The following is a 23,327-nucleotide window of genomic DNA, read 5'->3' on the forward strand; positions in this document are numbered from 1 at the left end:
TCCTGCAGGATGAGGCGCCCACCTGCTGCCTGTACCTGGGTGGTCCCTGGCCACAGAGTAGCCAATCTACTCGCTGCCAGGACTTGGCACTGGTGTGCTCAGTCACGGAACAGCCGATGAGTAAGAAGAGAAGGCTGGGTCTACAGAGGGGGAAGCCAGGAGCAGACGCTCAGACACAAGCAGAGAGGCCAAAAGCCCCCAAAAGACAGAGACGCCTCCATTCCTGACTGCTCTTCAGGCCCAGCTCCCATGAGGCCGGCTGCCTCGCTGTAATCCTGCCAACAAACCCTTTCCCCCTGAGCTAACGCGGAGGGGCCCCTGCTCTGTGGGGAACACTGCCAACACCAGCCCGGGGAGCCCCGTCGCCTCCATCTGACAGCCCCAACTGGAGGGGCCGTGTACTCGGCAACAAGCAGGCTCTGCCAAGGGTCACTTCTTTTCTTGTCTCCCTGTGTGCCTAGTAAGCGCTCCTCTTACACCTGCTCCTGCCCTGGGACTGGAGCTCCTCACTGAGGGCTGGAGGAGCAGACAGCTTTGGAGCTGTCTGTGCGGCTCACAAGTGCCCCTCTTCTGCAGCTGCCCCCCATCCGCACAGGGTCAGAAGTGGCCCCCACGAGACAGGTTTTGCTGCATGTGACCCCATCCCCTGGCTGGAGCTGAGTGGACCAAGCTGGGCCAATTGGACACACTGCTCTGGGAGTCTGGACTTCGGGCTGGGAGAGCTAAGCCCCCCTGAGTGTGGCTGGAGCTGCTTGGAACACTTGGGCCGTGTGGGCTGAAGGAGGAGGAAGCCCGGCTGCAGAGACAGGAGGAAGCCCAAGGAGAAACCGAGTTGAGGGAAAGAGGGAGAATCTAACAAGGTTTTTCCAATCCCTGCTTAAGTCCAGGCAGCAATCTTGCCATGGGGTCCTGCGCACCCCCTGAAACCCTGTAATTAGTCACCTTTTGTGCTTAAGCTAGATTCAGCTGGTTTCTGTTAACTCGAAATCAAGGGGTCCTAACAAAGCTGGGAACTCCCTTATGCTTCTCCAGGAATACAAAGCAGGTGCCTGACAAACAAACTTGCTGAATGAAGAAAACTGGCCCCAGATCCTGGCTTTCTGATTTCTGCCAAAGGTACCACCATGCTCTACAAATACTCCACATATCAAGTATGTAACTCAGCCCCAGGCAACTTAAGTTAAATGCACTTTCCTTGCCTGAAGTGCATTATATCCTCATTTTCATCTCATCTTTGGGACAAACCAGCACTCAAAGGAAAGGCAAGTGGGAGCAGGCCAGAGAAAAACAGCCCATGGCAGTGCGGGCCAGCACGTCCAATTGGATCTGCAAACTGTGCTCCCCTGGGCTGCCCCCACTACAGAAACCTCTGCCCCAAGATTTCTGTCCCTGTACCATTCTCCCCTCCCCCAAGATGACCATCAAAGTCTCCAAGAGATCACAAAGTTTCCGCCCCTATTGATGGGTCATTTATGCCAGAGGCCATCGCAAGGCCAGACCATGAATCCTAAGGCTAGAAGAAGAAACCTCAAAGGTTGTCTCACCTAGTGGTTTTCAAATTGTGCACTCTGTGGGGCCCTGAGACTTCAACGGAACCTCTTGGGGCTCCAGTCTCCCCAGCCTCAACCAGTGGCGCCCATTTGGTTGTATATATCAGGCTACCTTGTGAGCTTGCATCTGAAAGGGTTCCAGTGGCTTAAAACAATAGTACAAAACTCCTGTTCCAGACCAACTCCTTTATCATTCAGATGAGGAGCCAGAGATTCATAGGCATAAGGCCACACAGGTGCCAAGTGGCTGAGCTGGAAGAGAACTCTGGGCTCTGAACTCTCCCTGCTGCCCCTTTCCCTAGGCAGCTCCTTTAAAGGCTCTCTTGGAACTGGGAGGGGTCAGAACCCCGGTCCTGTGTGGGTGAGCACCGGCTGGGGAACACAGAGAGAGCGCTGAAGATACAACGAAGAGCCCACCTGACGGGCGCTGAGTCCCAGGTGACCCTGTCTGCATCGGCTGAAGGGCAATGCTAAATGGTCCGAACAATATGGAGATGTCCTGATGCTAGTCCTCCGCTATATATAGTTTCTCCCCTGCAATGACCTCAGGCAGCAGCACAGCTTTGTGGTGTGGCAAAATCGGCTGTGTGGCCCCAACTCCAGGGGAGGAGAACTCTGCTGGAGAAACCGGATGGTAAGTAAGAAAGGGAGGAGTCCGTGGGATGGGGGTGTGTCGGGGGGAGCGAGCTTTTGAGACGACTCAGGACAAATTCTTTCCCTTGACCCCCTGGGCAGCAGCAGTGAGGAGTAAACCTGAGACTCTTCTGCAGTGGGCGATGAAATCTGAGTCCCAGCTCTGGGTGGAGGAGCCCCTGCTTCCTCACAGGCTCCGGTCCCATCTGCTCACGGATGTTGGGTGCCTCTTCCTGAAGCACTTCATTCATTGCACTCCATGTGTAAGGAAGCAGCAGAGGCTCGCTCTGACCTACGCTCCCCATTTGCTATTCGAGACCTTCCCTTAACCTTAGTGTACACAGCCAATTTGATTCTACTGCCTAAAAAGTAAAAAAAAAAGAAAGGCTAGAAGAACAAACACCAAACGGGAATGGAGACTCTCTCTGGGTGGTGGGAATATGAAGGAGATTGTCTTCTTTGGGCTTTCTGGTATTGCTCACATTTTTTACATAAACAGAGACTGCTTTTACAATAAAGAAAATCGTATTACTTGCTTCTCTCCAACCTGCACCCCTTACTCAAATCACTAACCCTTCTGTAAACTCTCCTCACTTACCCTTAATATCTGCCCTATCCAACCTCAATTCTTTCTCAAGTGTCTACACGTTGCCTTTGTCTCTACCTGTCTACACCGCATGATTCAGCACTTGTCTACACATTATCTTGCTTGAAACTGTATCACACCTCTATTTGTCTTTGCTCCTTCCCCCAGATAGACTGTAAGCCATCATGGATGATGGGACATACCTGTATAATATGCGTACACAGGAATGAGGCAGGATGCATAGAAAAGACACAGGAAATGGAGTCAGATTCCCTGGGTCAGGTACCAGCTCCACTTCTGACTGCACAGGACAGACCACAGACCAGGGGCTTGACCTTTCTGAACCAGTTCCTCCAGCCGAATTCCTTATTAATGCCAATTCTCTTCTAAAAGGTAAGGGTGGATTCTGAGCAGCCCCACAGCTTTTGGATCATTTCACCCCTAAAAACTGAGGCCCCAGGCCCAGCCTACAAAAGGGGTCCCCATCAATCCATATCCAAACCAGCATCGGGTGGTGAGCCAGACACATGCAGAACAGGGCCCATAGGCTGAAGTCTCTCCTTAGGTATTTCCCCTGGGCCTAGGCCCCTGGCATAGATGAATGCCCAAGGAGTGGTGCTGTCAACAGTAGCAGACCGAGCATCTCTGTCCGGGGCTGCAGGAAAACGTGCTTAATGGCCAAGAATGGACCAGACATCCAGGCCCTGGATCTTCCATGGGACATATGTCAAAGCAGGGCAGAGCTAGGCTCAGCTTCAGGTAGGAGGGGTCAGCTACAGATTAAAGGGTCCAGTGTAGCTTTCCTTCTGCCTATGGACTCCAAAGACTAGCCCATTCTGCTCCTCAGGGAGTGGGACCAAATAACAGCGCATACAGCATGTTTCAAAAAATAATTTGGGGCCTTATAAAAAGCCATAATAGCAGCAAGTTTCCAGTCAAATAAGGCCTCCCTTGTCCTCGCCAGCCAGCCCTGCATTGGGCCACAAACAGGAATATCACACTGGGCCAGACCCGGATGACCTCTGGGTTCCATGAACCTGATGTGAGAGCCCAGAGGGAAGAAGGGCAAATAGCAAACGGAGAAGTAAACCTGGGGCATAAACACAGCCGTACAGAGCACTGCCAGCTCTCCGGGGACTGTCCCCTCAGCTCACCCTGCAACCTTGGAGCTGTATGTCATGAATCTGCACACCTGGGTGTGCCCACATGGAAATAGGTTTGGAATAAATAAAAACAGATCACAGAAGCTCAGTATTATTCAGCCCACCACACCGTGAGCTCCTTGAGGAAAGGAACTGACTCTTCACGCTGCGCCCTGTGCTAACACCATGGCCGGGACAAGGCAGTTACGGGGAATATTTAGAGGCAGTTTCCCATAGCGGTTAAGATACAGGCCCCTGGGGTACAACTACTAGGATTCAAACAGCAGTTCTCCCACTTTCGTGGACAAGGGTCTTAACCTTCCTGAGCCTCAGCTTCCTCATCTGTAAAGTGGAGGTAATTATGCCTACCTCCTGGGGCTGACGTGAACACTGAAGACAGTGATGTCAAACACGTAGTAGGGTGCCTAATGCACGTGGTAATCACCACGTAAACGGGACTGATTCAGGGGTGATGATTCCTGGAGCTGCTGTGAGGGTTCGTGAAAGGAAATGCTCCGGCCACATGACAGTCTATTTTGGGGGAACAGAGCGCATTGCATAAGTGAAAAAAATCAATGCCACGTGTGATATCCCATGTTACAGAGGACAGTGTGGTCTGTTTAGCAGACACTGCAGTAGGGGTATGTGGGGAGAGGTGGAAGGAGGGACAAACCCATGAAGGCTGTCGCAAAGTGCACTTTCTAACATACTCGGGATACATAGTGCAAGAACTGGCAGAAGCAGACTATTTGATAGTCATGGGTGGCAATGACGTCAGTAAACCAGCTATACCTGTTTAGGGCCCGGTGAGCCCTCAGTTGAAACTGACAGTGAGGCAGGTGTTTCATGGAAGGAATGCAGGGCTGAAAATTGAAAACAGTAATCTGGGATCCGAAATCTTCCATTTCTCACCATGTGACCCTGGGCGCAATAGTTAGTATCACGGAGCCTCTCCCCTAATACGAAGATAACATCACTCGCAGTGAATTAACAGGAGGATTAGAGGAGATGAGTATGAAGTACCTACTGCAAGGCCTGCCACACAGTTGGTACTCAATAAACAGCAGTATATAATAACTATAAAACGACTGTTTTTGAATCCAGTTGCAGGGGGTTGTGTATCAAGTGTGGAAAAGTGGCCCCGCTGTGGATGTTTATCACTGCTTTCTTGGAAGTTCATGGAGGAGGGGCCAGGTTCCAGGAAGGTAGCCCCAGCAGACCCAGACACGTTCTGCCAAGCTGAGGATGAGCACACTGAGGGCACTGCCAAGCCCTGACCTACCAGGCAAGAAGTGTTTGCATCTGTTCCAAGAGAGCCCAGAAAAGTAGCTACTAGTTGTTGCTGGAATCGGCAAGAATATGCGGGACATTGCAAGAGATCTGTAACTAACAAGAGTTGAAGTTCTCAAGTTTTTGTGAATGATTCACATTTTTTAAAAAATGAAGCTAGGTTCAAGGCTATCTCTGCAATAATATCACTCTTGTGCAACTTGCTTCCCGTTTGCTTTCCTGAATGAGTGGAGTTACAAGAATGGTATATAGCCAGGGTACAGAGCAGAAGCTAGGTCTTGTATATGAACTTCACTGGCCATATATCTCAACTTGGGGGGAAGAAGAAGGCTGGGGACAGCTGGCTTAAATACAGTGCCAAGCATGCTGATAATAATGAAAAAAAATAACTACTATTTACTGAATATTTTAATATGCCCCAGGCACCAGTCTAAGGATTTACGTGCTTTGACTCATTTCATCCTCAAGACAACCCTATGAGTAGATACTATTATCTCCATTTTACAGGTGAGGAAGGTGAGGCCCCCGAATCCAAAACAACTTGCCCAGATCACACAGCTAATGAGCTGGAGGAGCTAGGATAAAAAAATGCAAATGGATACTAAGTGAATAAAATAGTTGTCATAATTGTCATAATTACCTCTTACCAAAAGAAAAACTCTATCTTATAAACCTCCTCTTTGAAAGACCTCAGATTTTGCAAATCAAAAGAAATTCAGGGTCGGCCCTTGCTATACACTCTGAGTGCAGGGGAAGGGCCAGAGGGTGGCCAGAGTCGGACTTCCCAGGTCAAGGTAAGGGAGGCTACACTCTGCTCTTCCCAATACTCTGAGCTGAACAAGAGTCAGTAGAATACAAGTCCCCAAAGAAACAATGAACTTAGCTTAGGTTATTGTCATTGATGGCCCACTGCCATCATTTGTTAAGCATCTGCCATTTGTGAGCACTGCACTGATCACTTCACACAAATCATCACATTTAATCCCTGAATACCTGAAGTGGTCTACTCTTGTCTCTATTTCACAGATGCAGAAACTGAGGCTCTGACCTGAGGCTTTCTCACCACAATGAGAAAGCAGAGGAGCCATTGCCTCCCATGGCTTCTGCCTAACTTACTTGTCAACAACCTCGGGCAGCTCTTAACATCCTAAGTCTCAGTATCCTCATCGGTAAAACAGGAAAAATGATTCCTGCCCTGATCACCTAACAGGATGGTTGTGGGGATCAAATGATACATAATATTTGAGAAAGCACTTTGAAAATGGCTAAATGAACATAGCAAGGGATCGTTAGTCTTATTAATTACAAAGAATGACACCTGATCCTGCAAGCACTTTGCTAATGTGACACTGTTGTCTTTTTTCCCTTGGGAATTTGGGGATAATTCAAAGTCTGCAGAGCCAAGGCGCTCTTTTCTTCAAGTCCCTGGCATCTGGGCATTGGGAAGTGGAGGTTCCTTCCGGGAGAAGAGGGAGGAAACAACGCTGTTTGCATTCTGCTGGTGTTCCTCTTCAAGAACAATTTGGCTGAGATTCTAGTGCTTCCACCACACTCAGCCCTCAAACATGCAATGCACATTTACTGAGCACCTACTATGTGCCAAAGTGCCAAGTACTAGATGCATAATGATGGACTCATGGGACCCCGAGATATAGTCTGGGGGCGAGGAAATGAGAGGAGGAGGAGACAGCAATGGGAAGGGAGCGGAGTGACTCCAGTCCTTGCAGCTTTGCAGACTTCACAGCCACCTCCCGATTCTTCTCATGGGGATGGGGGGAGGCAGCACAATGGAATGAGCTCAGAGCGCTGAAATTCGAATCAAAGTATTAAAGTGAGTCCCAGATCTGCCTCTGCTCAGCCTGTGACCACCAGAAATCAATTTACTTTCCCCTATGTAAATTGGGTAGGAATGTTCCCATAAGGCAAAATGAGGAGACTCAAAAGAGATGATTGACTGAACAAGGTGAGCAGGGTGCCTGAAGGTACTCAATAATAAACTCTTGTTTAAACAAAACAAAAAAACCCTGTGCTCTCTTCCTCCCATTCCTGGGAAGGTAAACTATACAGGGGCCAAAAGCTCAGGCTCTGAGATCAGGCCCTGCTGTTTACAAGCTGCATGGCCTTAGAGAGGAGACATTACCTTTCTAAGGCTCAATTTCTTCCTCTGTGAAAAGGTGATAATAGTATCCACCCATAGGATGGATGTGAAGATTAACCAAGAGACTGCACAGGAGGCTCCTGGCACATGGTACACACCCAGCAAAGGTGAGCTGTTGCTAATTGCATCTCTACAAGCCCTTAAAAACAACAAAATTCCAAGTCCACAGGCTCGCCTCTAAGATCCAGGCTGCCTGGTAACTGGCTGGCTGCCTAGGTTTGGGCTCTGGTGCCAGCCTCCCAGAGGAGACAGGTACAAATGAGGAGCCACTCCCGTCCCCCTACTCCCCCCACCCCATACCCTGCAGAAGGTGCGCCAGCCCTTTTCCTGACAGATTCCCCTTTCCGAGTGCAATAAGGGACACAAGTTGAGGGCCTGGGGCTGGTCAGAGGTGTGAGGGCACACTAAGCTTGGTCCCCCTTCCCTGTGGGCTCAGAAAGCAGGGAGATCTTGTCCCCAACAGCTTAGAGAGAAGCACATGGCCTGGAGCAGCGGACAAGCTCACCAGGATGCCATGTCGTTATAATACTCCCTGCCTTTTACCCATCCCAAGTGCTCCCACCTGAACCATAGTCCTGCATCTCTTGTGCAAAAGGGAGCGCTCAATATGAGTAAGACAGCATTAACGTTCTTTGGGAGCCACATGAATTGTAACAACAAAGAACTGCTTTGCTTAACTGGAAGCCACTGTCCATCCATCCCAGCCATCGATCACATTATTAGAAACCCAGAAGCAAGCCAGATTCTGACTGACCAGAAAAGATGTCACAGAATCTACCTGCCCAAACTCCTGTACTTCCCTCTCTGGAGGGCCCCTCGGGCTTCACTTTGAGCCCATCTACTCTCTCTCCAGGTACAAGTCTAACAATCTCAGCCATATGTTCCCCCAGGAAACTGGAGGGGCTGCTATTTGAGCCTGGTAGTCAGGATCTCAAGAAGTGACCATTATGATGAGATGCCACTGCACACCCATTGGGATGGCTATTATCAAGAAGACAGAAAATAACAAATATTGGTTAGGATGTGGAGAAATGGGAACCCTTGTGCATTGTTGGTGGGAATGTAAAATGGTGCAGCCGCTGAGGAAAACAGTATGGCGGTTCCTCAAAAAATTAAACACAGAATTAACATATCATCCAGCAATCCCACTTCTAGACATATACATAAAAGAACTGAAAGCAGGGACTCGAACAGATATTTGTACACCCATGTTCACAGGAGCATTATTCACAAAAACCAAAAGGTGGAAGCAACCCAAGTGTGCATCAACAGACAAATGGATAAGCAAAATGTGGTATAGACAAACAATAGAATTCACCCCTAAAAAGCAAGGCAAGTGACACATGTACAACGTGGATGAACCTTGAAGATATTATGCTAAGTGAAATAAACCTGACACAAAAGGACTAATATTGCCTGATTCCACTTCTATGTGGTACTCAGAGTAGTCAAATTCATAGAGACAGAAAGTAGAATGGTGGTTGCCAGGGGCTGGGGAAGGGGAGAATGGGGAGTCTGTGTTTAATAGGTACAGATTTTTAGCTGGGAAGATGAAAAAGTTGTGAAGATGGATGGTGGTGATGGCTGCACAACAATGTGAATATACTTAATGCTACAGAACTGTACACTTAAAAGTTGTTAAAATGGTATATTTTATCTTGTGTATATTTAACCACAAGTTTTTTAATGAGGAAAAAAAAAGTGACACTGACTACCAGGGAGAAGACAGAGCAACAATGATAGGTGGAAACGTGAACCCCAGAAGCACAGCAGCTGGGAACCATTTAGTTTGGGACCCAATGCCCTACATTCTGAAAAGCCTGGGGGCCTCACACTGTCGTGAGTACAGTAACTGATCAGGCAGGACCCGCTATTCTCATTCAGAGCCCAGAACAGGGTTCAAGAGCCTACCCACATCAATACTGCTTGGGACCTCGAGGCAGGCCACTGTGTTATGGGTTCTTCCTCAGCAATTTACCTGCCACCTGCCACCAGTTCACCCCCACCTTCTTTCAGAAATAAAGGCTTTTGAGAGAAAGAGGCTTTTGTGGTCCCCATCTCCACCAAGCAGGGCTTTGTACATACAGGTCCAAACTCAACACCCCCCAAGTTGCAAAGAGGAGGTTATTCATGCTCAGTATACTTTGCTGGGAAGCATATCATCCGTTTCAGAAAGATTCCCATCCAAAAATAGTTTTTAAACATTTCTTTTATAGTTTTGCTCTTTAAAAAAGAGTAAGCTTCAATGATCTGGGGAAAATCACTGGCTATGGTTTTTGTGTGTAAAAATCCTCTACCTTTGAATAATGGGAACTTCATAAGTTCACAAGTCTCTTTTCATCCGGGATCGCACTTGATTCTTACAATCTCTCTGGGAGGTGAGCAGGGCAGCAGTCATCCCATTGTACAAATGGGGAAACTGAGGCTCAAAGAGATCAAGAGGCCTGTCCAAAGTTGCACACACAACTAGGAAGGAGCAGAGAACCAAGGCCTTATTTCCCATCAATGGCAGATGACACTCTGGATTGGGACCTCATATTTGAGCAGACCATTAAGCCATGAAAGTAATTTTAAAAACAATGTTAGTTTATTTTATCCCCACAACATCTCTCTGAAGTAAACTGGAAATACCATCTTTTTTTTTTTTTTAAGAGATGATTAACTGAGCAAACAAATGACTTGCCCAAGATCACCATTCAAGAAAGTGGCAAAGAGACCACACCCCCTCCCTTTTGAATACACTCAACCTTGACCACAATTTCTTGACCTTAGCATACTCAAAACTTAAAGGAGCTTATGCAGTTTTTATATAGGTTGCACCATATTTCTGTGAACTTGGCAGGGAGTAGACATACCTTTATTCTCTTTTTAATAGCTGGAAAAGAAAAAGAGGTTAAAGGAATCTTTAAGTTCCTTTTCAGCTCTAAAATTCTATGATTCTAAAAATTCCCCAGCAAGTCAATTCGATGGGTAGAGAGGCCTGGAATCTACATCACCTGCCTTCCTGCCTCACACTCTATCAGACCACCCCACACCCACCTCTTGAGTTAATGACCACAAATACCATGTGTGCCTGGGAGAAGGGTCCACTCTTACATAGTTGCACACGTAAAATAACAAGAAAGTGCCAACTGCTTGGTTGGGACCCTAGTAAGGGGCTTCACTCTGTCCTCCTGCTTCAGCCCCAGCATCTCCTAGCAAGAGGCTCCCAAACCACGGGAAATTACATCCCAGGTATTTGAGACCTTACCCAGGCCTGGGGCGAGAGAGAAGCCAGTCCCAGGAACAGAACACCACTTTGAGGTTGCAGTTAAATCCGTCCATTAGGATACATCCACCCACCTAAGACGAGACAGCAATCAGGGCTGCTCATTCCTGCTCTTCTACAGACTTTACCCACTCTGTTCTACACACTAGCTTCATCCACAAATATTTATTATGCATTTACTACATGCCAGGTGCTGCTCTAGGTGCCATGGAACGAACAAATAAAAATCTCAGGTCACACGTAGTAGGGGAGATAGCCAATGTCAGGTGGTGGTGAGTGCCAGGGAGAAAAATAAAATAGGGAAAAGTTGGTAGATAATGCTGAGAGCAGGTAGTGGAAGGAAGAGGATCAGTTTTAAAAAGGACGGCCTGGGAGGCCTTGACTGACAAGAAGGGAGGAGCCTTGGAGGAGGAGAGAGAGGGACCCATTCAGATTTCAGGGGGTGGAACAGGGGATGAAGAACAAGAGATGGCTGAGGAAAGGCAAGGTGGTGAAAATCCTATCGTGTCTTGTAGGCCAACACAAAGACTCTGAATGAGACGGGGAGCAAAGGAGTAACAAAGTCTGACTTACAGTTTACAGCATCTCTCTGGCTGCTGTGATGAAAATAGTCTGTCGGGAGACAAGGGAGGAAGCAGGAAGGTCAGTTAAAAGGCCGATAGTAGCTTAAACCAGGGTGAAAGTGGTGAAGATGGTGAGAGTCAGGTTCTGGATACATTTAAGGCAAAGACAACAGGATCTATTGATTAAGCGGAGGTGGCATTGAAAGGGAGGAGTCAGGGATGATATTAGAGTTTTGGGGGCCTGAGCAACTGGAAGGATGAAATCACCATTAGCTGACTTTGGGAGGACAGGGGGTGGGGTGGGCCTTCATTCTGTTTTGGAAATGTTAAACTGAGAAGCCTTTTAGACATTAGGTGTGTTGAGCAGGCAGCAAAATATACAAGGCTGGAGTTGGAGAAACTGGGCTGAAATTATACATGTGGGAGTCACCAGCATATATAATAATACAAAATTGTATGTATTATCATACAAGATTTCTATGTATGATCACACACACTTTGTATGTTTACTGTCTGCGCCCCCCCAAAACTATAAGCTCCATGTGGCTAAGGACCCTGTCTGTTCACAGGCAGCAACGTGCCTGGCGCTCAGTAAATATTTACTGAGCAAATGGAGAAGTTGCCCAATTACTCCCTCAAGAATAGCCACAGCAGCCCACACAATGAGAAGTAGGCTCTCTTGCAACCACAGGGCCAAGCCCAGCCAGCCCAAAGCAGGGCCCTGGGTCTGTCCACCCCGAGCTTGAGATTCCAGAACGTAAGTGTATATGCTTGGCACATCACAGATAGCTGGGTTTCAGCCCTGCCACATTCTCAAAGGGTGGAACTGGGCAAGACACCTGCCTGTTCTACCACCTCTATTTCTCCCTGGGATGGGCAGGGGAGGGGCTGCCTCACCCACTTCATGGGCAGAGATATCGGATCTATCCAGGGTATATGCATGGGTTGGTGGGAGCCCCCCAAAGGAGTAATTCCCCACGTATTCTCTGGAGCATGCAAAGACCACCCAGCACCTGAAGGGGAGAACTCAGACCTACTGAGAATGTATTAAGAGTAATAGGTTAAAAAAAAAAGAGTGACAACCACAAATCTTGATGAGATGAGAGTACCACCTAATCCTTCTAGCTCTTGGAAGACTCCCTGACCGGTAGGCCTTGTGTCTCTGCTTCACCCATCAAGTGACTAGGAAGACAGAACTAAGGCCAAAGAGTGACATAAGAATGCATAAGATTTCAGCTCATTAACTTTCCAGTGTAGAACAGCTGCCTTTGTGAAGATGATAAAAACAGCTCTAATGATCTGGTACAGCCTCCTCCCTTTCTGAGATATTGCAAGTGTGACCCAGAGAGGGTTAATGACTTGCCCAGGGTTACCCAGCTGCAGGCCTAGACCTAGAAGTCAGGTTTTAGCTCTCTGTTGAGGGTTTCTTCCCACTATGGCGGTGGCGAAGGAAAGATAAGAGTTACGAAGGAAAGATAAGAGTTATAGTGGGAGGCAGGGGGAGTTTTAGGCATTAGTCTTACAACATGAAACTATGTGCTTGTCAAAGGGTAAATTGCAGATGTCACAGGAATGCCAGGTGCACGCTGTGAAGTTAAGAAAGAGTCCGTCCCGGGCTTCCCTGGTGGCACAGTGGTTAAGAATCCGCCTGCCAATGCAGGGGACATGGGTTCGAGTCCTGGTCCAGAAGATCCCACATGCTGTGGAGCAACTAAGCCCGAGCGCCACAACTACTAAGCCTGCGCTCTAGAGCCCGTGAGACACAACTACTGAGCCTGCGTGCTGCAGCTACTGAAGCCCGTGTGCCTAGAGCCTGTGCTCTGCAACAAGAGAAGCCACCGCAATGGGAAGCCTGTGCACTGCAATGAAGAGCAGCCCCCGCTCGCTGCAACCAGAGAAAGCCCGCGTGCAGCCATGAAGACCCAACGCAGCCAAAAATAAATAAATAAATAAATAAATAAATAAATAAATAAATAACTTAAAAGGTAAAAAAAAAAAGAAAGAGTCCGTTCCTTATACCAAACTTGTCATCCTCCAGGGTTCCCCTTGGCTTTGGACTGTATGAATAAAACTATTCATAGTAGGACCCACAGAAGTGAAATAGAGATACACTAGCAGATTTTTTTTAAATGCAGATATATACCTCAGTAAAACATTTAGGTGAAAATTTTATTTATTTATTTAATTTATTTTTAAATTTATTTATTTTTTTTTTGGCTGCGCCACATGGCTTGTGGAATCTTAGTTCCTCGACCAGGGACTGAACCCAGGCCACGGTAGCGAAAGAGCCAAGTCCTAATCACTGGACTGCCAGGGAATTCCCGTGTAAGCCTTTTAAAATCAACAAATATTGAGTGCTTCCTCTGTACAAGTCATTGTGCTAAGCGCCTAGTGTGTGTGTGTGTGTGTGTGTGTGTGTGTGTGTATGACTATATGAGTGAGTGAGACAGAGAGACAGACACACACACAAGGTCTTCAAGGCTTACAATGCAGTTGCTGATATGACTGTAACATCAAAGAAATGATTAATCATATGGAGTAGATAATTGTTAAGTAAGTGGTATAATGGGACTGCAGGAGTTCTCAGAAAGAGCAATCATGTTTGCTGGGGGGTGCGGGGGACTTGTCAGGCAAGGTGCTTCCAGAAAGATAAGGGATTTGAGGTGGACCTTGAAGAGAAGAAAGGCTCTTGATAAGAAGGGGGAAAGGGCATGAGCAAACACAGGTGACATTAATATCAAAGAAGAGAAAGAAATCACGCCTTAAAAGGTAGGACTGGACCAGACTTGAACAGCCTTGAAAGTAAAAGTTCTTGTAGGAGTGGGAGGGGCAGAAAGATTTCTGAACATAGAACTTAACAGGGTTCAGAACAGGTTAATTTAACAAATGCCTTCTGGGACACTACCATGTGCAGGCACTGGATGAATAACTGAAGATGTACTTGCCTTTGGTGGGGAACTAACTTCAGTCTGGGAGATGAGTTGGCCTTGAGGTGACAAGGGGCAGGTTTGTAAGACCTGCTGAAGGAAGAACCAGCAGGGCCCAGCGAATGACTCCTCCAGGACATGGAGACAAAGACAGCAGAGAGAATTCTTCAAAGTATAAATTTAGGCAGCTGGAAGAATGGAAGAGTGAAAGGAAGCTAGTTGAGGGGGAGAGATGCAGAGCTGGTTTTAGAACTGTTGAACCTGAGGTTAACTACATCTGTGTCCAGTGGGCATTTAGATATATGAGTCTGGGGTTGGAGAGGCAATAGTTGAAGATACAGCGTAGGGGCCTTCCCAGTGGACGAGTTGGGGGGCTGAGTAAGATTCCTCTGGGAGGGAGCGTGATGAGAGAAACAAACGGAATGTCAAACTGACCATGGGCGTCCCACACTAGGAGGTGATGGCGGGCGGGAGTGATCAAAGAAAAAAACAATGCCAAGGAGGGAAAAGTTGGGGGAAGTGTTGGAGTTTCAAATGGGAGAGGGTTGTCAACAATAAAAAATGCTACAAATCAACTATGTGGGCTGAGCACATAAATAATATTTGTTGAATAAGTGAATGAATGAAAGGAAGAAAGCCTTTGGATTTGAGAATCAACTTTCCTCAGTCAGAAGAATGGCCAGGGTTGCCCTCAGACAAGAGGACTTAATGCTAAATTTTACGTCGTCCTCCCTATAAACACATGTTGCTTCTTGCACAAGTCATCCTGTCCACCACACAGACATCCTTCCCTGCTTCCCCCATGTTTCCCCTCATCTTCCGTCCCCGTTTCCGGAACTCAAGCAACACAAACCTTCAGTGTCAAAGGAGACAGGAAACTCCAACTAGAGTTTCTACTTCATTAACAACTCTGCCTGTGGCTCCTCTTACATAAAGGGATATGTGGCAATTGAGTGGAACAGGAGACTGCATTCTAGCCCCAGCTGTACTACTGACTAGCTGTGTGGCTGGGGACAAGCTGCTCAACCTCTCTGGATCTGGGCTTTTCATAGACAAGAGAAGGTAGGTCTATCTGGACTCTAGACAAGTTTCGAAGGTCTCTTTCAGCTCTAAAGTCTAAGATTTTATCATTCTCAGAAGGCCCTCGCAACACCCTCAGAGAAGGAAGTGAAGTGAGTACAAGACCCGGGGAAACGACCGCCAGACCTCTTACCCAGGCGAAGCGCCAGGATAGGAGGAGTGTACCCAGAAAGTGAGAAGGAGCTGCCGGCCCTCGCGGATCACCAGGGAGCAGATCCCATTCCCAAGGCTGGGAAGGATCCCAACAACCCGAGTGCGATTCCCACCCCGCACCCCACATTTCCTAGACTCTCAGACGACCGGGAGGCTCTAAAAAGCCCTGCGGGAAAAATAAAGATTTCTTTCCCAGAGTCCTGCGCTGCTTTTGCAAGTCGGATTCCGGCAGACACGATCTGCAGCCCGATAATGACACAGTCTTTGGAAGGAGCGACTGTTCTCGTTTCGCTCGCTCCGAGTTCTGGGGACGCCTGGCCGCCGGCGCCGTGCCCCGACGGGCGGGCGTCCGACCCCGGCACCGCTGACGGGCCAGCGGCGCCCCCGCCCGGGGCTCTCCTCCCCGCCGCCGGCCCAGCTGCGGTCTGCAAACATTTCCTGCCCCCGCCCCCACCCCCACCCGTAGCTTCCCAGTTGGAGCGAGTTGGGCTCGCAGCCGGGTCAGCGCTCGCGGTTGCCCCAACTCGGCTCCCCCGGCCCGCGGGGCTGGGCAGGGGGACCCCGTCTGGCTCCGGAGCAGCCATCGGAGAAACCCAAGCGCCAGGAGCCGTGGGAGGTCGCTCGGGAAGCCCAAGTCTCGGGCAAGAAGGAGGACAACTGGCGGGGCGCCGACGACCCTGCTCCCTTCCCTGTCGTTACCTGCTCGCTTGCGGGGGTGTCCTGGGGCGGTCGGCCTCTCCCGGCGCTGTCTCCCCACGCAGTTGCCCATGCTGGCTCCTCAGCCGGGCCCCATGCACCGGAGGCGGCGTGGTGGTCGGCTGCTCCGCGCTCCTGCCCCGGACGGCGGCGTCCCGGGTCAACGGCTCCTGCCGCCCGGCATCCGGAGCTCCCCGATCTCCCCCGGGGGCGTGCTCTACCCCTGCACCGGCTTCGCCACAAACTTTGCGGGCGAGGGGGGAGAGGGAGGTGGCCGACTACCCAGCACAGTCCCAGGTGGCCGGGCCAGGGGGGCCCGCGACGGTGCCCGGCCGGAGACCAGCTCCGCTGGAGGGGCGGAGAGAGGGGGCGGGCACCGCCGCAGCTACTCCCGGTTCGCTCGGGGCTCCCAGCTGGGGCCGGCCCCCCGGAGCCTGTCACTCACCTGCCTAACCCCGCCCCAGCCCGGCCCCGCTCCCTGCCATCGGCTCTCGGTGCCCGCGCCGGCGGCACCGCCCCCCCCAGGTGCGCATGTGACCGACGACACCGCCCCCTTGGGCCGGCCTGGTTTTCTCATTGGTTTCCCCCAGGGTGCGTACCGCCCCTCGACCCCACCCAGCCAGGTGCCCGCCCCACCGCCAGTCTCCCAGGGAGCTGGGCTGGGAATTATTCGCCCTCAAAGGCCCCCGGCTGCGTGCTCAGCAGCCACCCTCCCTCCCTGAGCCACCGCCCCGACTCCAGGCCCCGCCCCTTGGGGAGGGACCGTCCCATCCCTCCCTGGAACTGCCTGGCCTGGAGCCGGCAGGCACGTAATCCAAAGAGCGCCCCGCCCCCTCAGCTTTCGCCAGGCAATTGGCTCAGGAGGCGCGTGCGCGGAGAGGCCCGTCCCGTGCCACCGCCCACTTTCCCTCCCACGGTCTCCAGTTCGCGTCATGGCCGCCGCCGCCGCTCTGGAGGCGGTGGCGCCTACGGGCGCCCTGTGGGGCCTCGTGCAAGACTTCGTCATGGGTCAGCAGGAGGGCCCCGCTGACCAAGTGGCTGCAGGTACGGCCGACGGCGCCGCACGGCTTCCGCTTGGGGGCCTCCAGGAGGGAGCGGCCTCAGCACAGGCGCCGGGCGGGAAGGGAGTGAGGGACAGCGGTGACTTTGAGAGATTGGTCCGGGGCTGGTTGTGAGCACCGCGTGCTTAAGAGCCATAACAAATTGCGAGTCGCTTGCAGTCTTCCTTAAAGCGCCCTTACGCCCCTTATCTCGGTTTATAGCCATTCTGTGCGCCGGCCGGGGTTAGGAGATTAATTACCATTTCACAGATGAGGAAACAGGCCCAGCGAGGGCAAGAGACTCTCAGATCAGGCCGGTGGGGGAGCTGGGACTCGGACCCAGGTTCTGCAGTTCAGAATCACGGGCTCACGCCGCAAAAGCACGTTGTTTCTAGGAAGTTGATGTGACAAGAAGCATCTTCAGCGGCATCAGCTCCAGTCGCGTGGCATGCTGGGAGTGGCCGGGCGGCCGGATATCTGACTGGCTGTAGTTGGAGAGAGGAGGAGAGAAACCAGTCTAGGGGGAGTTTGAGAAGTTCTGCGTATCTTCCTTAAGGCTTTCCCTCCGTTTCTTGGTAAAGTTCTTGATTAATTTGCTTTGTGACTTTTTAACGTGGAGTTTGTTTTTATCTTTTCCCCAGAACTCCACTTTCCTGCTTTTGATCAGTTTAGGGATCTCTTAGTTCTGACAGCTTATCTAAGATTTGAATAAAACAAATTACAGATTTCCTTGGAATTCTGCGACTTCATTCTTTTAGAAAAAAAAAAATCTAAAAAGTTATTGAATGTTAGCAGGCCTTCAGACCTTGTGTTTAAGTAATAGAATACAAAATAATCTTGTCAGTACAGATGATTTTTGTCTCTATTTTTGGAAATTTTGCGTGTTTGGGGAGAAGTAAAGGATACATTTCCCTTGAAAACTGAACATATTCACTTTTATAATATGTGAGAAATGAATAATGTGAATCTGCCAGAAGTATAATACTTTGATCCTTAGCAATATTTCAATTTAATTCAATCCTTCCACCATTATTGAACACATTATTCTTCAAACATGATGCAAAGTAATAGGGATATAAATACAAATTACGCTAGATCTGTGCCTGCCAGGGACTTACAATGTAGTGGGAGAGACTGCCATGCAAACGGATAATACACCATGAAAAGGGCTGTAAGAGGTATGTGCAGGGTGACATGGAAGCATCAAGGAGCAAGTAAATGGCTGATGTAGCCTTTCCACTAAGTTAGCTTCTTAACAGCTTTGTGCAGTACAGTGTGTCGTCAGTGCTTATGATTAACAACTACAGTGTATTATCAATGTCATTTTCCCCAATGTTTTATTATGAAAATTTTCAAACATACAGCAAAGTCCAAGTAATTTTTTCATAAGAAAAACACACATACACCCACCACCTAGATTCTACCATTAACATTTTAATATAATTTGCTTTATCATGTATCTATCCATCATTTAAATTGCAGATAGCAGTACACTTCCCTCTAACTGCTTTGGTATGCATATCATTAACTAGGGTTTGTTTATAGTTTATTTTGGTGTAAAATTTGTATTCAATGAAGTGTACAAATCTTAAGCATACATTCACTGATTTTGAAAAATGCTCACACCTACCCGCTATCAAGGTAAAGAACATTACTATAAAAAGTGTTATTTGTAACTACTTTTTCACATTTATACATTATGAACACAGTAATTTAGGGTTCTTCAAATTCAGAACACACTTGAGAAGTCAGCATGAATAAAGACTGCCAAGTTCTTATAAATATTTTTGTAGAATTTATATTTTTTATGCCTGAAAAAAAAGTGGCCTAAACTGTTGTCTAGTTTAAATTTAGCTCAGCTAAGACTGTAACACTAGCCCTGTTGTAATTTAGCTCTCCTGATTAGGAAAGGAGGTTGGTAATAACAGATAACTAACAGAGGGGTAATAACAGATAAGGTTGAAAAGGTTTGGTGGGGTTAGATGATGCCTAACCTTGGATTCTAAACAGAGGGATTTAAACGACCTATTGTAGGTAATTGGAATCAATGTAGATCCTTGAGCAAGGAAGTCATATAGTGAAGGTGAATTTGAGAACGATTAAATCAGTATTCTCAATCTTAGATCACAGCCTTAGTTAGAGTTGTTGAAGGCTGACAGAGTTTTGAAGCATCCCCAGAATAAGATGTGCTTTCTAATCCTCCAGCCTCAGTCAAGCTTTGTTAGTGCTGAAGGGACCAGCTTTCTATTCAGCCACTCATAGCAGCAGCCTCTCCTACAAATTGTAACTGCAGAAGGAACGTCCTGTGATCACAAAGGCAGCTACCACCAACTTTGTTTTGCACCTGGGTTCCTGATGACAGTAGGTGTCAGATGTAAAGGTGCAAATGATGGAAGAGAAATGACCTGGCAGCCTAAGAGTTAAAGGCTACTCAGCCAGGCATTCAATGTCTACCACTCCCCTCCTGGATCTTTAGTTTCAGGCAGCCACGTTGATTTGCTGTTCCCTTGAGTGCTTTGCTTCCCAGATCCCTCCACTGGCTCCATCTAATTAAAGTTAGGCCTGGGATTAAAGGCCCAGCTTGAGTGCTCACTGCCTGCCCCCAAGTGTCTCCTGATTACTCCAGCCAGACATCATCTCACAGTTCAGAATCTTTGTGGTACTTATTTCTCAACCACTCATACATATTCGCAGACTGTTTAGTAGCTACTTCTGTACACATCTCCACATCCTACCTGCCTGTTTCTACCACCATGGTCTCCTGGAGACTAGCATAAGTAGGTGGTATAAATGAATGGCATAAAAGATGCTGAAGGAAGAATCTGGAATTTGAGGGCTAATTAGTTATAGGGCTTGGAGGGGAGGGAGGACTCGAAGATGACCTCAAGCTTTTGAGCCTGAAGATGAGCAAAAGAAAAGTACTAGGTCCAAAAATTGGGAAGGGAGCTGATTTTGAACGTGTTGGATTTATAGGTGATGGATATAAATTTTCTTCCTCTTGGTTATTTGGATTTGCCTTCATTTCAGTCTTTATTGTATTTTCCTACATTTGTAATTCCATGAGGAGACCACTATTCTTGAAACCAGAAAACTGTTAAAGAAAAGTAAAATATAGTTCTGAGAAATGTCTGTGGCATTCTCAGCAGAAAGGGCATTTTGAGAGCTTGATTGGAACTTAGCCCTGATTGGGATTTTTCTCTCTCCTGTTCCTTCACATCCTCCCCCCTCTCCCCTTCCCCCTTGGCTGCTACTCCAGATTCTCAAGAGGCTGCAATTCCATCAGACAGAGGTCTGATTGTGCATTCTGTGTCAGTGCTCATATAAATACTTCTTTGACGACTCCTCAGTGCCCCACACGGACTGGTGCCCTGCTGAGGAAAGAGTGGGTATTTAGCAGGTGCTAGTAGGTCCATTTTTAGAGAACAAATCTTGGACACATTGGAAAAACTTAGACCAACCTATATAGGGAAAGGAACTTACATTTATTTTTCTTATGCCAGTGAGACTACTGCTAGGAAAATTAACTTTTTATTAGCTTCTTTCATCCCTAGAGTCCAATTGCATAATTAACAGTACTTCCGGGTATTTTTCATTTGGAAGAACTTGTATTGTTAAGAGAACTAATCACTTAAAGTTAGTGATGGATGGTCCCATACACCCAAGAATTTTACTCCTTTCCTATGTTACCCCAGGCTCTGTTTATGTCACTGTGGTAACACTGAACTTGTTGTTCTTTGATTGTTTTAAGTGTCTTTCTGCCCCAACAGACTGGGCTCCTTAAAAGCTCCCTGTCTATATTTCTCTCTCCAGTCCTAACACAGTAATTGATTTGTAATAGGTATTCAATAAATGTTGAGTGGATAAATGAAACCAAACGTACATGACAATTTTTTTTTTTTTTTAAGACACCAATTGTACTTGAACATTTGGGTTTTGTTTTTTTGTTTTTTTAATTTTTGGCTGTGTTGGGTCTTCGTTTCTGTGCGAGGGCTTTCTCTAGTTGTGGCAAGCGGGGGCCAATCTTCATCGCGGTGCGCGGGCCTCTCACTATCGCGGCCTCTCTTGTTGCGGAGCACAGGCTCCAGACGCGCAGGCTCAATAGTTGTGGCTCACGGGCCTAGTTGCTCCGCGGCATGTGGGATCTTCCCAGACCAGGGCTCGAACCCATGTCCCCTGCATTAGCAGGCAGATTCTCAACCACTGCGCCACCAGGGAAGTCCGACAGTTTTTTTAAAGAATGATTCAAGGAACATGTAAGAGGGAGTAATTCTGTTTTGGGAATCAAGGAAGGCTTCACAGAAGAGTTGCCATTTGAGCTGGGTCTTGAGGAGTTGAAGTTCCTCAGACTGACGAGGGCAGGAAAGAGGCATTCCAAACCAAGGGAATGTGTTTCCAGACTTAAGGATATGGAAGAGCTTGACATGTTGAGATTTCATGCGACTGAATGATAGGAGTTATGATCAAAGGTGAGGCTGGAGGGGATTGAGGGCTAAATCGTGACTGACATCAAGCCAAGGAGTCACGTCTTAGGCAATGAGGGGCAAAGGGAGATTGGTGAGCAGGGAAGTAATTGTGCATTTTCGATAGATTAGGGATGGATCAGAAGGCTTTTTTTTTTTTAATTGAGATAAAATTCACCACTGTAACCATTTAAATGTACAAATAAGTGGCTTTTAGTATATTCACAATGTTCTACAACTACCACCACTATCTAAAAATTACAGAACATTTTCATTACACTAAAAAGTTGAAGGCTATTTTGACAGCTGTCCCTATATAGTCTGGTTATAAGGGATGAAAAGGAAAAGACGAAAATTTGAAAGACATTTCTAAGATAGGCTCAACAGAACTAGAATAAGATGTTAGATTTAGTCACCTTTGTGAAAACATCTTCAAAATACTGATTCTAGTTCTCTGCCACCTTAGTTGCCATTTTCCTTACTCTTATTTACTGTTGCAGTAGCTTTATTATTTCTTCATTTTTTCCTAATTTTGTATGACTTTTGTACTTCACTTTTATGTTTGTGCTGCATTAATTCAAGATGGATTCTTTGTGAAAGTATGAAGACTAAAGGGCTTTGCCAGGAGAATTCACCCATATACTGGGATTCAAGAAATCACATGCAAATGGATGTTTCTTTGTAATTGTAAAGCAGCCAGTTTCATAATGATGTATACTGAATGCTGAAGAACTCTTTTTCATTTATAAAATTTGAGGCAACCTATAGGAGTGAGACTGACTAGTAGAGAGTGTGAGGGAAACTTTCTCTGGTGGTGGAAATATTCTATATCTTGATTGGGGTGTTGGTTACTCTGGGTATACTTTTGTTAAAACTAATCAAATTATACGTTCACTGTGCATTCCACTGTATGTAAATTATACCTCAATTTTTTTTTTTTTAATGAGAAAATTAGAGGTGACTGAGTGAGGCCTAATAGTCAGGTACTTTGTCTTAACAGCACTTGAGGTACTTCCCAAGAGAGTCCCTAGCCCAGCATCCACAGAGGACTTTGATGGTGTTGCTGAAGAAGGATGGTTCAGTTCAGTTCAGTAACAGTTATCAGTCCCCTATGGCTTCCTATGTGCTAACACCCTTGTGGCCGCTACTGAAATTATTTTTTAGATGGGTTTTTCAGCAGAGTTTCCTGGGTTCTGTCCAGGAGTTTCCAGAAAAGTACCCTTTTCCACCCTCCCAAATGGTGCAACTTTGTAACCCAGAAATGGGTGTCTCTCTTCAGTACTGACGTTAAAGAATTGGGTGTAGAACAACTGTCAGTGCCTTGGTTGTCCTTTTAGTCTAGCTGCTGCCCCTTCCCCCACCCCACAGCTTGCGCATTTTTTTCTCTTGGCTCTTTCTCAGGAGCAGGGGCAGCACTGGGCCTTCCACATCCTGGCACGAGTAAGGCTAAGAGTGCCTGATGTCTAAATTGGTGCCAGTCACGAGCTATGAATCCCAACTAGAGCACTCCCTTCCTCAGTCAGATTGGACTTCTTACTCTAGTACCAGATTGCGCCTCAGCTCAGTTCACAGCTATTGTTCAGAGACCACAGACTTCAGGGGGACTGGAAGTTTAGGAGTTTTCTCAAGCCTGTTTTTCACCTAGCCAAAGTCTGGTGTTGGCGAGAGCTGACTAATTAGGTCTTGCATTTAGAGGTAGGTGGGTTGGGGACCCAGAACAGGCTGCGAAAGTAATTCCCTGATTGCCACACCTTATTGATCTAAAACTCCTCTACGTTAAT

The 23,327-nt window shown here is 47.7% G+C and overlaps 2 protein-coding genes and 1 long non-coding RNA gene across 11 annotated transcripts in view; 2 read left to right on the plus strand and 1 right to left on the minus strand.

Moving 5' to 3' along the window:
* UBTD1 (ubiquitin domain containing 1) overlaps positions 1-16,568 on the minus strand; it is a 51,350-nt gene extending 34,782 nt beyond the window's left edge. Inside the window, exons 1-3 of one of the 6 annotated variants that reach the window (XM_082423092.1) lie at positions 16,050-16,568; positions 11,201-11,239; positions 10,215-10,234 (exon numbers count right to left, since the gene is read on the minus strand). In XM_082423092.1, coding sequence (XP_082279218.1) covers positions 10,215-10,234; positions 11,201-11,239; positions 16,050-16,119 — 129 coding nt within the window. In that variant the 5' untranslated portion in view covers positions 16,120-16,568. Of the gene's footprint in view, positions 1-10,214; positions 10,235-11,200; positions 11,240-14,135; positions 14,306-16,049 lie in introns of those variants that run through there. The other 5 variants (XM_082423096.1, XM_082423099.1, XM_082423097.1 and 2 more) reach the window with 5 other exon arrangements.
* Positions 14,315-15,547, plus strand: LOC309642109. The gene is made up of 2 exons (XR_014252976.1): positions 14,315-15,179; positions 15,255-15,547. It is a non-coding gene; the product is annotated as an uncharacterized lncRNA (long non-coding RNA).
* Positions 16,569-16,928: 360 nt separating the features above from the next.
* MMS19 (MMS19 homolog, cytosolic iron-sulfur assembly component) overlaps positions 16,929-23,327 on the plus strand; it is a 32,906-nt gene continuing 26,507 nt past the window's right edge. For 2 of the 4 annotated variants that reach the window (XM_082423080.1, XM_082423081.1), the window contains exon 1: positions 16,931-17,090. In XM_082423080.1, coding sequence (XP_082279206.1) covers positions 16,979-17,090 — 112 coding nt within the window. In that variant the 5' untranslated portion in view covers positions 16,931-16,978. Of the gene's footprint in view, positions 17,091-23,327 lie in introns of all 4 variants that reach the window. The other 2 variants (XM_082423082.1, XM_082423085.1) reach the window with 2 other exon arrangements.

This window comes from Balaenoptera physalus (genome assembly GCF_965194825.1).
Source record: "Balaenoptera physalus genome assembly, chromosome: 14".
Classification (NCBI taxonomy): domain Eukaryota; kingdom Metazoa; phylum Chordata; class Mammalia; order Artiodactyla; family Balaenopteridae; genus Balaenoptera; species Balaenoptera physalus.